The 16,474-nt window shown below is 48.9% G+C and overlaps 1 protein-coding gene across 4 annotated transcripts in view; it reads left to right on the forward strand.

Moving 5' to 3' along the window:
- Window positions 1-16,474, forward strand: part of SCNN1A (sodium channel epithelial 1 alpha subunit) — a 34,595-nt gene that overhangs the window by 3,668 nt on the left and 14,453 nt on the right. For all 4 annotated transcript variants that reach the window (XM_025402981.1, XM_025402982.1, XM_025402980.1 and 1 more), the window contains 2 exons: window positions 13,381-13,648; window positions 15,585-15,775. In XM_025402981.1, the coding sequence (XP_025258766.1) occupies window positions 13,381-13,648; window positions 15,585-15,775 (459 nt within the window). The remainder of the gene's footprint in view (window positions 1-13,380; window positions 13,649-15,584; window positions 15,776-16,474) is intronic.

Here is a 16,474-nt window from a genome sequence, read left to right on the forward strand (position 1 = left end):
GCAAAGTATACGGCCTCATCCCCCTCACAGGAGAGTCTGATGGAGAGGTGAGGCTAGGTGAGGGGAGGCGAGGCCTTGCAGGTGCTGCGGAGGTGGGTGCTGTCAGTCTTTGTTTAGAAGGGGAATTTGTTATGGAGAAAGCAAAGTGGGGGTTCGTGGAGGTTAGGGCTGCAAGTGAGCCCAAAGGCTGGAGGCAGGGGCCTTACAGAACAAGGAGAATGGGTCAGGCTAGAGAGCAGCCCCTTGTGAAGCTGTTCCCCCAAAAGACCCAGGCTGAAATGCCGCACTGTTGACCTGCCCAGGTGCCTGACCTTTACGTGCTTGGGTGTGTCCTGAAGTTTTGGGTTTCGTCAGTGCTGTTTTGCCAATGTTGGGTCTGGAAACCGGAGCGAGTGGTGAGCGGGTGGTGAGCGTGGAGAAGAGAGGAGGGCAGGGCTGAATGTTTTTATATACCTTTTATTTGCATTCACCCAGCCATGCCACACCTTGGGGACAGCTGCGTCAAGCCAGACACAGGGCTAGGCACCAGGCAAAATGGATTCATGAATAATTCATACACCCTTTATTGAAGGGCATGTAGTTTGCTGTGTTCTGGAGACAGATAAAATAAGATGGCAGAGAGGCATATAAGCCAGTAACTGTGGCACACTGGGATAAGTATGATAAAATAGTGAGTTAGTGTGCCTTCAAGGAGTGTCAGATCTTTATGGGTGTGAGTGTGAGTGTGTGTGTGCACACACTGGTATGTGTGCGATTATGGATGCTTGGGATTTGTCATGCTGTGGGTATGCCTTCGCATATTCCATCACGTCCAAAGGTGTGTTACGGACTAAGAAAGGTTGGGACGTCCTGTCCAGGAGAGAGAGAAAAAAAAAAAGCCGGGCCATGTTGTTGATTAACGTCTGTATAATGTCCCGGGTAGGGACCATTTCCTTAAGAAGCTGCTGTGTGCACAGACACTGCTAAGGTGTCCACTGGCATCTCATTTCATTCTCACGTCTTCCCAGGCCGGTGCTATTGTCATCCCTATTTTACACTTGAGGAAACTAAGGCAAAGAGAGGCAAGTCACAACATCACAGAGAGAGTGACTGAGCTGTGACTCATCCTGTTTATGCCTAATCCCAAAACTCTGCCTCTTTTTAATACCCAAGATGTGGGGCGTTGAGTGAATGAAATTTCCAGGCAGACATGGTTTCCATCTCATTTCAGAGCTCTCTTGGGTACTTCCCCTCAACCTCGTTTTTCTCCCCCTGGTGCCTGCAGACATCTTCACCCCTTAAGGCCTTGGTGGAGGGGAGGGATGCAGCAGGAGGGGGAAGGACAGCAGGCGGGGCAGTGGGCACTCAATAAATATTTGTGGTTGAAAATATGTCAGTGAGAGATGGAGAGGGAGGGCAGGGGTGAACGGGGCGAGGCCTGCACAGTTCTTAGGTTCTGCTGCACAGTTCTTAGGTTCTGCTGTCCCTAGACAGTCCAGGAAAAAGCCGGGGAAAGGAGGCCAGAGGCCCTGCCTCTGGGGACTGCAGACTGGGAAGCAGCCATCCGCCCAGAAAGAATCCCTCCTGGTTGAAGGGCTGCTGCGGGAGTTAGGAAGGCAAGAACACCTAGGAGGGGAGGGGAGTCGGGGAAGGCTCCCCAGCACAGGGGAAGGAGATTCAACACCCACCAAACACTACGCGCTTGACCTTGTCACATGATGTGCTACACCCTAAAGCTGGGTGCTTTATAGACACTCTCTCATTTAATACTGACAAGTCCAGGGAGGTGGGCAGTATGATTCCCATTTTTTTTTTAGATGGGAAAATTAAGGCTTGGCAAGAGGAAATAGTTTGAACAAGGGAACATACATTATTTATTTATTTATTTATTTATTTAATTAAAAAATAACTGCCGGGCGCGGTGGCTCACGCCTGTAATCCCAGCACTTTGGGAGGCCAAGGCAGGCATTGAGGGGTCTGGGATGGAGCCCAAACAAGGTTGTTTAAAAGAGCCCCTCACTTGAGGCCAGGAGTTCAAGACCAGTCTGGCCATCATGGTGAAATCCCCATCTCTACTAAAAATACAAAAATCAGCCAGGCATGGTTACGCATGCCTGTAGTCTCAGCTACTTGGGAGGCTGAGGCAGGAGAATCACCTCAGGAGGCCGAGGTTGCAGTGAGCTGAGATCATGCCACTGCATTCCAGCTTGGGCCACAGAGTGAGACACTGTCTCAAAAAAAAAAAAAAAAAAAAGTAATAACGCTTGTATATATTTATGTGCCAGACATTTTTACAAATGAATCTAAATCAGATGATCTGCTTTAAATTATTTCTCACAACACACCTTGAAAGTAGGTATCATGATTACTCTAATTTTATGGATGAGGAAACTGAGGCCCAGAGAGTTAAGTAACTGGCTCAGCTTCAGACAGACAGCAAGTGGTGAAACTGGGACTCAGAAATCATCCCCCGCCCCCCCAATCCCCTCCCCCTCGCCTCCCCACTGCCCCCTCCCCGCCAGGCTCCAAAGAAAAGCCAGGGCATCTCAGGTTAGCAGCTGAGTCACAAACCAAGTGTGTTTGATTTCAAAGCTCTTTTTTTCCATTACACTTTAAGTAGGGATCGGGCAGAGACCTCCCAGGGTCGGGGGCAGTTGGTGCGAGCCCAGCGGGCAGAGCAGCAGTCATAGGAGGACAGTTTGTCAGGCGTGCCAGAGGGAGGGATCCAGGGCCACTCCTACTCAGGAGAGAGGCAGGAAGGTAAACAGGTTAACCAGCCCCAGTGAGTGAATCACAGGGAGCGCGGTGAGTGACTCCTACTGAGGAAATCAGTTGATGAGCTAGAGGAACTGGAGTGAGGCAGAGCTGCCCAGGGCTGCCCACCTGCCGAGGGTCATCCCCAGCAGAGGGAGAGGAGGAAAGTGGACATGCAGGACTCTGCTGCTTTCTAACTTCAAGGAAAGTGGACAAAGCACTGAAGACTTTTCAGACTAACCAAGGAAGTGCTGAGTCCAAAGGGAAGGGTTACCCACTGCAGCCCCTTTTTCTCTGGTCAACAAAGGACTTCTTCACCGAAAGGAGTGGGCCAGTCATACCTACAGTCATGGGAAACAGAGCCCACAGACGTATTTTTCATCCAGTCCCAGGAACGGTTTAGACTGGACCTAAGAACTTGGGGTTCTTGAACAATGAAGGTCATGCTAGCTTCTTTCCTGGAAATGGCACAGCAGGAGGCCAGGAGTGGGTGAAGCAAGGGGCAATTTCCCAGAGAGAACCCCTGTGGGGAAGGTGGGGAAGGCCTGAGCTAGGGAGTCCGTCCCTGCCTGCAGTTCCCTGATGTGGTGGGCAGGCTTTGCACTCCCCGGGCAGTCTGGACACCAGGCTTTACTCAGCAGGGCTGGCAGGAAAAAAAGCCTGGACTTTTAAGAGTTGACTCCCGGCCGGGCGCGGTGGCTCAAGCCTGTAATCCCAGCACTTTGGGAGGCCGAGGCGGGTGGATCATGAGGTCAGGAGATCGAGACCATCCTGGCTAACATGGTGAAACCCCGTCTCTACTAAAAATACAAAAAAAAAAAAAACTAGCCGGGCGTGGTGGTGGGCGCCTGTAGTCCCAGCTACTCGGGAGGCTGAGGCAGGAGAATGGCGTGAACCTGGGAGGCGGAGCTTGCAGTGAGCCGAGATCGCGCCACTGCACTCCAGCCTGGGCGACAGAGCGCGAGACTCCGTCTCAAAAAAAAAAAAGTGTACCTACCTTCCTCCTAATGGCATCCCTGGGGGAAGTTATGTCTACATTTTAAGTGGGGAAGATGAGNCTCAAAAAAAAAAAAAAAAAAAAAAAAAAAAAAGAGTTGACTCCCCTCTAACCCTGCCACGGTGGTTGGATCCTTCTCATGTCAGGAACCTTGCTACCTTTGTGGCAGATGCTATTAAAAAGTTCTTCCTGGCCGGGCGCGGTGGCTCAAGCCTGTAATCCCAGCACTTTGGGAGGCCGAGACAGGCGGATCATGAGGTCAGGAGATCGAGACCATCCTGACTAACATGGTGAAACCCGGTCTCTACTAAAAAATACAAAAAACTAGCCGGGCGCGGTGGCGGGCGCCTGTAGTCCCAGCTACTCGGGAGGCTGAGGCGGGAGAATGGCGTAAACCCGGGAGGCGGAGCTTGCAGTGAGCTGAGATCTGGCCACTGCACTCCAGCCTGGGCGACAGAGAGAGACTCTGTCTCAAAAAAAAAAAAAAAAAAAAAAAAATTTCTTCCTGGCCAGGCATTGTGGCTCACACCTGTAATCCCAGCCCTTTGGGAGGCCAAGGCGGGCAGATCCCTTGAGCTCAGTAGTTCGAGAGCAGCCTGGGCAACATAGTGAAACCCCATCTGTACAAAAATACAAAAAAATAAAAATAAAAAATTAGCTGGACATGGTGGTGTGCGCCTGTGGGGAGGGATGAGAATCACTTGAACCCAGGAGGTGGAGGTTGCAGTTAGCTGAGATAGCGCCACTACACTTCAGCCTGGGCGACAGAGTGAGACTCTGTCTCAAATACATAAATAAATAAATAAATAAAATAAAATAAAATAAAAATAAATAAAATAAAATAAAATAAAAATAAATAAAATAAAATAAATTAAGAGAGTTCTTCCTTAGGCAAAGCTGCAGTTTGGCTTGTGATAACTTCTGCCCTCTCATCCTGCTTCTGTGTCCTTGAAGCAACCCTAAAGGCGTCCCCTCCTTCCTCTGGCTATCAGTTCAGGTGCAGCTATAATAGCAGTAATAGCACTGCAGTTTGCAAAGCCCACTGTCATATTTTGATCCTCATAACACGCTTGTTTAGGCAAGTGTCAGTCCCATAGTTAGAAAAGAAGATGGAGGCTCCGAGAGCCTAACAGGCTTTGCAGAGGTCACCCAGCTGGTAAGTGGAGGAGTCAGAATCGGAATCTGGGTCTTTAGCTCCACTGTTGTTAAGTCACAAGGTCACATGGTAGTTACATGGCAGGCAGTGCTCTTGTGTCTTGTGTCTCCTTAGCTTTTTCTTCTCCAATAACAGTAATACCAACAGTAATGATAATGAAAACAACATCAGCAGTTATACAGTACCTACTCTGCAAGGTACTTTTTTAGTACTTTTTCATATATTAAGTAATTTAATCTTCATAACAACCCTACGAGGCAGGTTCTACTATTATTCCCATTTTACAGATGATGAAACAAAGGCACAGAAAACATAAGTAACTTGTCCAAGGTTAGCCAGCAAATATATGGTGAGGTCAGGATATGAGCCTGGAAAGCTGATTAGAATTTAGTCCTTTCCCCTTTCCTTGAATGAAATGGTTTATAGACATCTCACTGCCCTGGCTGTCCATCCTCTGGGTAATCACTGGTTTGTGAGCACCTACTGCTCTTCAAATGTCATAGCCAGGGCTGGGCGTGGTGGCTCATGCCTGTAATCCCAGCACTTTGGGAGGCTGAGGCGGGCGGATCACCTGAGGTCAGGCGTTCGAGACCAGCCTGTCTAACATGACGAAACCCCTGTCTCTACTAAAAAATACGAAAATTAGTCAGGTGTGGTGGTGTGTGCCTGTAATCCCAGCTATTTGGGAGGCTGATGAAGGAGAATCACTTGAACCTAGGATGCAGAGGCTGCAGTGAGTTGAGATCACACCACTGCACTTCAGCCTGGGCAATGGAGTGATACTCTGTCTCAAAAGAAAAAAGTCACAGCCAGGACTGAACTCCACATATGATCTGAGAGCTCAGAACAGGCTCTAGTGGGGCGATCTCTGTGACCTGGCTCTGTCCTCAGGGGCACTCATGGGTTTGGGGCACCTGTCTGTGAACACACTGTGGTAGAGGCCGGACTTGTAGGGACCAAGTGTGGGGAGGACTCCGCTGGGGTTGTGTGTTCACAGCCCCCTGGGAGACAAGGCTGGAGATGCTGAGAGGTGGAGAATGGGGCTAGGGAAGGGGCCAAAGAAGGGGAAGTCAAGGCTTCTAGGTGGTCCCTGGAGGTGGGAGACAGCACCGCAGAGAAGAAGTTGGTGCATTTCCCGTGCCCAGCTCTGCCTGGTAATCTGGGAATGTGCCGAGTGCTCCAGTAGGGCTTTCCTGGGCTCCAGGCTCCTCTGTGTCTTCCTGATAGTCGATGGTCTCTTCACTTTGTGTCACTGAGTATTTTCTCACTTAACCCTCCAAGAGCTTCATGTGGTAGGCAGATCTAGTGTTATGCCCATTTTACAGATAAGGAACTCAGACGGAGATTCAGAAAGACTAGGTCACTTACCCAGCGTTACATAGACAGAAAGTGTGTGGCCCGAACACCAGGCCCTACGTCACAGAGATTCTGGCCCAGGTGCTCTTTCTGGGGCACCATGTGGCCTTCCTAAAATAGCCAGAGGTAGCAGGGAGGGACCAGAGGGCAGTGTGGTGGCTGGAGTGCCGTCTGACCCATTTGCTAGCTGTGCCTTCTGCAATAAGTCATCATGCCTCAGGGTTTTCACCTGGAAAAGGGAATGACAACTGTGTTAGCTAACAGTGGCCAACGGTATACTGCGTTACACGAAAGACGGAATCATGTTAAATGAGTTTTAGCCTAAAGTTGCCTCTTTACAGTTTTTGAGTTTGGCCTACAGGTTTCTTCGTGCATAGTGAAATGCCATCTAACTAGATATGTAAACACACTATAACCTACCTTTATAGCAATCGCAGGGTTTTGGCCAATGAAAGGCAGCCCACTGTTCAAACTTTGTCCAAATAAAGCAAATGCCAGAGGTGTAACCAATCCGGGTGTTTCTGTACCTCATTTCCGTTTTCTGTGGGTCACTTTCCTCTTCCTGTCCACAAATATTATCTAATCATGCAGTAGACCCCAGAGTCACTCTGAACCTATTCTGGTTGGGGGCGGGGGGGGCACTCGATTCCAAGTGCATTCTTTGCTCAGTGAAACTCAAGTTAAATTTAATTTGTTTAAAGTTTTTCTTTTTTTTTTTTGAGACGGAGTCTCACTCTGTCGCCCAGGCTGGAGTGCAGTGGCCGGGTCTCAGCTCACTGCAAGCTCCGCCTCCTGGGTTTACGCCGTTCTCCTGCCTCAGCCTCCCAAGTAGCTGGGACTACAGGCGCCCGCCACCTCGCCTGGCTAGTTTTTTTTTTTGTATTTTTTAGTAGAGACGGGGTTTCACCGGGTTAGCCAGGACGGTCTCGATCTCCTGACCTCGTGATCCGCCTGTCTTGGCCTCCCAAAGTGCTGGGATTACAGGCTTCAGCCACCGCGCCCGGCCTAAAGTTTTTCTTTTTTTCTTTTTGAGACGGAGTCTCGCTCTGTCGCCCAGGCTGGAGTGCAGTGGCCGGATCTCAGCTCACTGCAAGTTCCGCCTCTCGGGTTCCCGCCATTCTCCTGCCTCAGCCTCCCGAGTAGCTGGGACTACAGGCGCCGCCACCTCGCCCGGCTAATTTTTTTGTGTTTTTAGTAGAGACGGGGTTTCGCCGTGTTGGCCAGGATGGTCTCGATCTCCTGACCTTGTGATCCGCCCGTCTCGGCCTCCCAAAGTGCTGGGATTACAGGCTTGAGCCACCGCGCCCGGCCTAAAGTTTTTCTTTTAACAATCAAATAATGTACATTCTAATGCCAGTGCCTGGTTCATAGTAAGTGCTCAATAAACGCTAGCTATGTTGTCATTCTTTTAAGTACTAATAAGAAACAAGTCTCTTAGAATGCCAAACACACACCTTACCAGAGCTACATTTTCTCCTGTGAGAAGTTTAGGGGCTGCCAGAGCTGATGCCTAAGGCCCAGCCAACTATACTTTTCTGGTAGAGATGGAAATAGAGCTGACTGGAAGAGGAAGTGAAGATCTGGACTAGACGGTGGTTAATGTAGCTGCACGTTAGGACCACGTGGGGGCTCTTTTAAACAACCTGGTTCTGGCTCCGTCCCAGACCCATTAAATCTGAATCTGGCAAGTAAGACCCTGCACTGCTATTTTTTTCTTTAAGTGAGGCATAATTTACATACAATAAAATGAACAAATCTTTTTTTTTTTTTTTGAGACAAAGTCTCGCCCTGTCGCCCAGGCTGGGATGCAGTGGTATGATCTCGGCTCACTGCACCCTCCGCCTCCCAGGTTCAAGCAATTCTCCTGCCCCAGCTTCCCAAGTAGCTGGGATTACAGGTGTGTGCCGCTACGCCCAGCTAATTTTTGTATTTTTTAGTAGAGACAAGGTTTCACTATGTTGGTCAGGCTGGTCTTGAACTCTTGACCTTGTGATCTGCCCGCCTCGGCCTCCCAAAGTGCTGGGATTACAGGCGTGAGCCACCGCGCCCAGCCAAAATGAACAAATCTTGAGTGCCCACTCAGGTTTGACAGTCAAGATGTTGAACACTCCCATTACCTAGTGCCCCCTTTCCATCAATTCCTCTTCCTCTCCCACTATCATTTTCTGAATGCTATCACCATCAAGTAGTTTTGTCTGTTCATAGAATTCATATAAATGGGATCATACATTATGTATTTTCTTGTATGTGTGTCTGACTTATTTGGCTTAATGTTTCTGGAATTCTTCCCTGTTTTTTTGCATGTATCAGTTCCTTTTTATTGCTGAGTGGTTTTGATGAGCCTATTCCGGTTGAGGGGCTGCCTGATTTGAACATCGTTCTTTGCTCAAGTAAACTCTGTTAAATTTAATTTTGTCTAACGTTCTTCTTTTAACAATTAAATAATGTACATTCTAATACCACAGTACCTGGCTCATAGTAAGTGCTCAATAAATGCTAGCTAGGATAGCCATTCTTTTTTTTTTTTTTTCAAGACAGGGTCTTGCTCTGTTGCCCAGGTTGGAGTGCAGCCACACGATCACGGCTCACTGTAGCCTCAAACTCCCAGACTCAGGCAACTCTTTTGCCTCACTCTTCTGAGCAGCTGGGACTACAGGTGTGCACCACCACATCTGGTGAATTTTTGTATTTTTTGTAGATACAAGGTTTCATCGTGTTGCCCAGGCTGGTCTCAAACTCCTGAGCTTGAGTGATCCACCCACTTGGCCTTCCAAAGTTCTGGAATTACAGGTGTGAGCCATCATGCCCCGCCGATTGCCATTCTTTTAATTAGCAGTAATGAGCAAGTTTCCTAGAATGCCAAACACACACCTTCAACACACTTTTGAGTTGCTTTAGGCTTTTTGGCTATTATAAATAAAATGGCTATGAACATTTATGTACAAATCTTATTTATTTATTTATTTTTGAGATGGAATTTCACTCTGGTTGCCCAGGCTGGAGTGCAATGGCAAGATCTTGGCTCACTGCAACCTCCGCCTCCTGAGTTCAAGCGATTCTCCTGCCTCAGCCTCCCGAGTAGCTGGGATTACAGGCATGTGCCACCACGCCCGGCTAATTTTGCATTTTTAGTAGAGATGGGGTTTCTCCATGTTGATCAGTCTGGTCTCGAACTCTTGACCTCAGGTGATCCACCCGCCTTGGCCTCCCAAAGGGCTGGGATTACAGGTGTGAGCCACTGCACCCAGCCTCAGGTACAAATCTTCATGTTTTTCTTGCTCTTGTGTAGTAGCTAGGGGTGGATCTGGTAAAATATTCAGAAATGAAATTACTGGGTCATAAGGTAGATATGCATGTTTAAAATTATAAGCAACTACTAACTGGTCCTCCAAAGCAGTGGTACCATTTTATGCTCCTATCAGCAGCTTAGAAGAATTCCAATTGCTCTCTACATCCTCACCAACACTTATGTCAGTCTTTTTAATTTTAGCCTTTCTAATGGTACCTTATCATGGATTTAATTAGCATTTTCCTGAGGACTAATTATGTTGAGTAGCTTTTCAGGTGTTTAGTGACCATTTGTATATGCTTTTTGGTCATTAAAATTTTTTTTTTAATTGTTAATTTACAAGAATTCTTTTTTTTTTTTTTGAGACGGAGTCTCGCTCTGTCGCCCAGGCTGGAGTGCAGTGGCCGGATCTCGGCTCACTGCAAGCTCCGCCTCCCGGGTTTACGCCATTCTCCTGCCTCAGCCTCCTGAGTAGCTGGGACTACAGGCGCCCGCCACCTCGCCCGGCTAGTTTTTTGTATTTTTTTAGTAGAGACGGGGTTTCACCGTGTTAGCCAGGATGGTCTCGATCTCCTGACCTCGTGATCCGCCCCTCTCGGCCTCCCAAAGTGCTGGGATTACAGGCTTGAGCCACCGTGCCCGGCGTACAAGAATTCTTTATATATCAAGATGATCTTTTCATTAGGTATTTTTCCTTTAAAAAACAGCTTTATTGAGATGTAATTCACACACCATACAATTTACCCACTTAAAATTCAATCGTTTTTAATATATTTCACAGAATCGTGCAATTATTAGTACAATCAATTTTAGAACATTTTCATCACCCCCAAAAGAAACCCCGTACCCTTTAACAGGCATTCATCTTTCCCTCCCATCTACCTAACCCCTAGCCCTGTGCAACCACTAGTCTACTTTCTGTCTATAGATTTGCTTATTCTGGACATTTCCTATAATTAGAATCATGCTATATGTCGTCTTCTGTGAGTGGCTTCTTTCATTTAGTATAACGTTTTCAAGCATCATCCATGTTGTAGCATAAATCAGCATTTAATTCCTTTTTATTTGCCAAATATTATTCCAGTGTATGGATGTACCACATTTTATTTATACTTTCATAAATTGATGGACATTTGGCTTATTTCTACTTTTTGGCTATTAGGAATAATACTGGTATGAACATTTGTGCACATTTGTGTGTGTGTGGTCGGGGGGCATATGCTTTCATTCTCTTAGGAGTGGAATGGATGGGTTATATGGTAACTCTATATCTAACTTTTTGAAGAACTTCCAGATTGTTTTCCAAAGTGATTGTATCATTTTATATTCTCACTAGCTGTGTACAGGGTCAGAATCTTTAAAAAATGTAGGTCTGTTCGGCTGGGCGCGGTGGCTCACACGCCTGTAATCCCAGCACTTTGGGAGGCTGAGGTAGGCGGATCACAAGGTCAGGAGATCGAAATCATTCTGGCTAACACGGTGAAACCCCATCTCTACTTTAAAAAATACAAAAAATTAGCCGGGCGTGGTGGCGGGGGCCTGTAGTTCCAGCTACTCGGGAGGCTGAGGCAGGAGAATGGTGTGAACCCGGGAGGCAGAGCTTGTGAGCCGTGATTGTGCCACTGCACTCCATCCAGCCTGGGTGACCGAGCGAGACTCTGTCTCGTTAAAAAAAAAAAACAACAAAAAACGGTAGGTCTGTTCATAAAGTGCCTACTACATAGGGTCGTTGTAGGGATTATTTGTTAGATATTTTTCTTACAAGAGAATTTTGCCTACCCCAAGGTCAGGAAGATATCTTCCATCTTCTAGAGTGTTCATGGTTCTGAATTTCATGTTTAGGTTATGATCCATCTTGAATTAACTTTTGCCTGTATAGTATAAGGTAGAAATTGAGGGTCATTTTTTTTTTTTTTTCTAGTACAGTATTCAGTTGTTCTAGCAGAATCTGCTCACAAATTTTATTTTCTCCACTGAATTGAATCGGTGTTTTGGTCAAAAATCAGTTGACCATCTATGCGTGAGTTTATTTCAGGACTCTATTCTGTTCCATTGATCTATTGTCTCTCCTTACGAAGAACCACATTGTTTTGATTACTGTGGCTTTATAGTAAATACTAAGGTCAGGAGGAATACATTTTCCAGCTGGGCTCTTCTTTTCTAAAATTTTCTGGCTATTCTAGATTGTTTGCATTTCCAGATAAGTCTTAGAACCAGTCTGTCAGTTTCTTTAAAAATATCTGCTGGGGCCGGGTGCAGTGACTCACGCCTGCAGTCCCAGCACTTTAGGAGGTTGAGGCTGGTGATTGCTTGGGCTCAGGAGTTGGAGTCCAGCCTGGGCAACGTGGTGAAACCCCCTCGCTACAAAAAAATACGAAAATGAGCTTGGTGTGGTGGCACACTTGTAGTCCCAGCTACTAGGGAGGCTGAGGTGGGAGGATTGCTTGAGCCCAGGAGGAGGCTGCAGTGAGCCGTGATTGTGTCACTGCACTCCAGCTTGGGTGACAGAATGAGATCCTGTCCAAAAAAAAAAAAAGCTAGAGTTTTGATAGGGATTGTGTTGAATCCATATATATACACATATATATCTCTCCACTTATTCTGAACTTGGATGTATTTCAGCTGGGATTTCAACATATTTTTCAGTCTTGCACATCTTTTGTTACATTTATTTCTATGTATTTGATGTTGTTTCTGTTATTTAATATTGCTGTTGTGTTTCTGGTTTTCCAGTTTTTTTGTTGCCAGCATGTAGAAATGCAATTAATTATTTTTTTTGAGACGGAAATGCAATTTTTTTTTTTTTTTTTTTTTTTTTTGAGATGGAGTCTCGCTCTGTCGCCCAGGCTGGAGTGCAGGGGTGCGATCTCGGCTCACTGCAAGCTCCGCCTCCGGGGTTCACGCCATTCTCCTGCCTCAGTCTCCCGAGTAGCTGGGACTACAGGCGCCCGGCACCACGCCCGGCTAATTTTTTGTATTTTTTTTAGTAGAGACGGGGTTTCACCGTGTTAGCCAGGGTGGTCTTGATCTTCTGACCTCGTGATCTGCCCACCTCGGCCTCCCAAAGTGCTGGGATTACAGGCGTGAGCCACCGCACCCGGCCTAAATGCGATTAATTTTTGTTGTGTATTTATTTTGCACCCTGTGACCTTGTTCAGTTTATTAGTTCTATATTTGTTATGTTTTGGTAGATTACATCCCTAAGGCCCTGCTACTCTGGACTTTCATGATGGAGATGGTAATAGGAACTGCATTAAGAAGGAATGTAGGGATTTACAGTGAGCTGTGTTTAATTTATGGTGTTTGGGCCGCACCCGAAACACATTAGAACAGTCTTTGGAGGAGGGAGGCGGGGTGGGTGCGGCATCCTGTATTTTTACAGTTGGAGATTCTAAAAGTGCAGTTGTGAACTCTTGATTTAGGTGCCAAGCGGCACGCCGAAAGGCCACTCCCCTGAGAGGATCAGGGCCGGATGACCTGGGCACCGCGGTCACGCCAAGGCCGAGGCCCCCACTCTTCTCCTCCTTGGGAAAGGGCAGACAAGTTCCGGGTTCCCTTCTAGGTCCGGGCGAGGGGGAGGAGAGCGCCCCGCAGACGACAGGCGCCTCCTGCCTCTCTCCTTCAATAAACAGTCCGCAGTAACTGCCGTCCCGGCCGGGCTCCCAGCGGACACACCTGTTTACCCTTCACCACCGGACGGCCGGGAGGCGCCACGACGACCCCAGCCCCGCCCAGGCTTCTCCGGGATGGACCCGCCTCCTGGGGCACAGAGGAGGATCCTGACCCGCGGAGGGGCCAGACACTCGCGCCAGGGCCCCTGGCCTGACCCTTTTCCCCTCGCCCCTTCAGGTATCCCGAAATTAAAGAGGAGCTGGAGGAGCTGGACCGCATCACACAGCAGACGCTCTTTGACCTGTACAAATACGACTCCTCCCCCACCCTCGTGGCCGGCTCCCGCGGCCGTCGCGACCTGCGGGGCACTCTGCTGCACCCCTTGCAGCGCCTGAGAGTCCCGTCCCCGCTTCACGGGGCCCGTCAAGCCCGTAGCGCCGCCTCCAGCGTGCGGGACAACAACCCCCAAGTGGACTGGAAGGACTGGAAGATAGGTTTCCAGCTGGTGAGGCCCGCAGCGCCGAGGGGCCCGCCCCGCCCCTCGCCCTCCCCTGGCCCCGCCCTCCCGTGGGCTCCGCTCCTTTCCGGACCGCCTGCGCAGCCCACCGACACCACACGGGGCCTGGTGGGCTCGCGGGCAAAACAATAAGTAAATAAATACACATAACAACTAGATAATTAAAATAACACCTGTTGGTGCCCCAGCTTTTGGGGCCTCTTCCCTGGGGTCCTGTGTAGAAACGTTTCAGGGGTAGGAAGTCAAATTTATGGAAAATGCACTTTTATTATTATTATTATTATTATTGTTTTACTGTTTCTGGTCCTTGATTCAGGAAGGAAAATGCAACTTTCTGAATTCCAGTCCCCACTAGTGGGACACAGTTGGGACCCTCCAGCGTGATGGAGAACTGGGCTAACAGCCCAAGATAGAGAAGAAGGAGACAGTAAGAAAAGGAAATTTAGCTGGGCGCAGTGGCTCATGCCTGTAATCCCAGCACTTTGGGAGGCCGAGGCGGGTGGATCACCTGAGGTCAGAAGTTCAAGACCAGCCTGGCCAACGTGGTGAAACCCCATCTCTACTAAAAATACAAAAATTAGCCAGGCTTGGTGGCACGCACCTGTAATCCCAGCTACTCGAGAAACTGAGCCAGGAGAATCGCTTGAACCCGGGAGACAGAGGTTGCAGTGAGCCGAGATCGAGCCACTGCCCTCCAGCCTGGGCGACAGAGCAAGACTCCATCTCAAAAAACAAACAAAAAAAAGGAAACTTAATTTTTTTTTTGAGACGGAGTTTCGCTCTTATTGCCCAGGTTGGAGTGCAATGGCGTGATCTCGGCTCACTGCAACCTCCACCTCCCGGGTGCAAGCGATTCTCCTGCCTCCATTCTGAGTAGCTGGGATTACAGTCATGCACCACCATGCCTGGCTAATTTTTTATATTTTTAGTAGAGACAGGGTTTCTCCATGTTGGTCAGGCTGGTCTGGAACTCCTGACCTCAGGTGATCCACCCGCCTCGGCCTCCTGAAGTGCCCTATTACAGGAGTGAGCCACCGCACCTGGCCCAAATTTTTTTTTTTTTTTTTAAATATAAAATGAGGCTGGGCATGGTGACTCCCGCCTGTAATCCTAGCACTTGGGAGGCCAAGGCGTGCAGATCACCTGAGCACAGGAGTTTTAGACCAGCCTGGGCAACATAGTGAAACCCCATCTCTACAAAAAAATACAAAAAGTAACCTGTGTGGTGGCACAAGCCTGTAGTACCAGCTACTCAGGAGGCTGAGATGGGAGAATCGCTTGAACTCGGGAGATGGAGACTGCAGTGAGCCTTGATCACACCACTGCACTCCAGCCTGAGTGACAGAATGAGCCCCTGTCTGCCAAAAAAAAAAAAAAAGAGAGAGAGAGAAAGAAAGAGAGAAAGAGAGAGAGAGAGAAAGAAAGAAAGAAAAGAAAAGAAAAGAAAAAAAGAGAGAGAAAGAGGGAGGGAGGGAAGGAGGGAGGGAAGGAGGGAGGGAGGGAAGACCCAAGGAAAGGAGATAGGGAGGTTCCCACTAGTAAGAGTGGGCTGGGGACTAGATTTCTAGTCCCAGCTCTTGCTGGAACAAATCTGTTGATCCCTCAGTCTTCCCATCAGTGAAATGGGAGGGAAAGTCTTGCTCCTCCCTGCGCCTCCCCAGGAGGGGAGGTATAAATGAACCCAAACCGTGTGTGTGCAGCTGCTGGTCTCCTTCCTGGTCGGCAAGTCCCTTAACCCCATGCTTTCCTGGTCCATGCTCCTGGGGACTTCTGCTTCTCTTCCACTTCTGTCTTTCCCCACTCCTGGCTTCCGACCCCGTCCATCAGTCCTCAGAACCCCAGATCACTCATTCTTGGCCCCTGGCCCTGCCAAGGGGCTTATCCACGGCTGCATTTCCCCTCTGACTCTGGTCTCTGTGTCCAGTGCAACCAGAACAAATCAGACTGCTTCTACCAGACATACTCATCAGGGGTGGATGCAGTGAGGGAGTGGTACCGCTTCCACTACATCAACATCCTGTCGAGACTGCCAGAGACTCTGCCATCCCTGGAGGAGGACACACTGGGCAACTTCATCTTCGCCTGCCGCTTCAACCAGGTCTCCTGCAACCAGGCGTGAGTCAGTCTTGCCTGGCTCCTTGCTCTCCTCAGGGTCCCCTTCCCTGGGTCAGCCTCACGCCCTGCATGGGCAGGGCCCAGGAAATGCTTGTTGACTAAAAAAATGCCAGTGCCGGCAGGCCAGGGGGAAGCACTGGCTTGGGGCCCACACCCTGCCCCAGAGTGCCCTGTGAACTCCTGCTGCTCCCTGCACTGCTGGATCTGAGGGAAGTGGCCTCACAGGATAACTTGGGAAGACTGGGGCTTTGAGAAACCAAAGGCTGGCAGCATGGGTCTTGGGTCTTATTTTTTTTTTTGAGATGGAGTTTCACTCTTGTTCCTCAGGCTGGAGTGCAATGGCGTGATCTCGGCTCACTGCAACCTCCACCTCCCGGGTTCGAGTAGCTGGGATTACAGTCATCCGCCACCATGCCTGGCTAATTTTTTTGTGTTTTTAGTAGAGACGGGGTTTCTCCATGTTGGTCAGGCTGGTCTCCAACTCCCGACCTCTAGGTGATCTGCCCGTCTTGGCCTCCCAAAGTGCTGGGATTACAGGCGTGAGCCACCGCGCCTGGCCAGTGTCTTGGTCTTTCTAAGGCCCTTTTCTCCTTAGCATCAAAGCTCAAAAGGGCCTAGGAGGTCGTCTGTCCCATACTCTGCTCCCGGAGCTGAGGCTGGCAGTAGTAGTGAGGTGGAGTTGCATGGGTTGGGGGACTC

This window comes from Theropithecus gelada, chromosome 11 (genome assembly GCF_003255815.1).
Source record: "Theropithecus gelada isolate Dixy chromosome 11, Tgel_1.0, whole genome shotgun sequence".
Classification (NCBI taxonomy): Eukaryota; Metazoa; Chordata; class Mammalia; order Primates; family Cercopithecidae; genus Theropithecus; species Theropithecus gelada.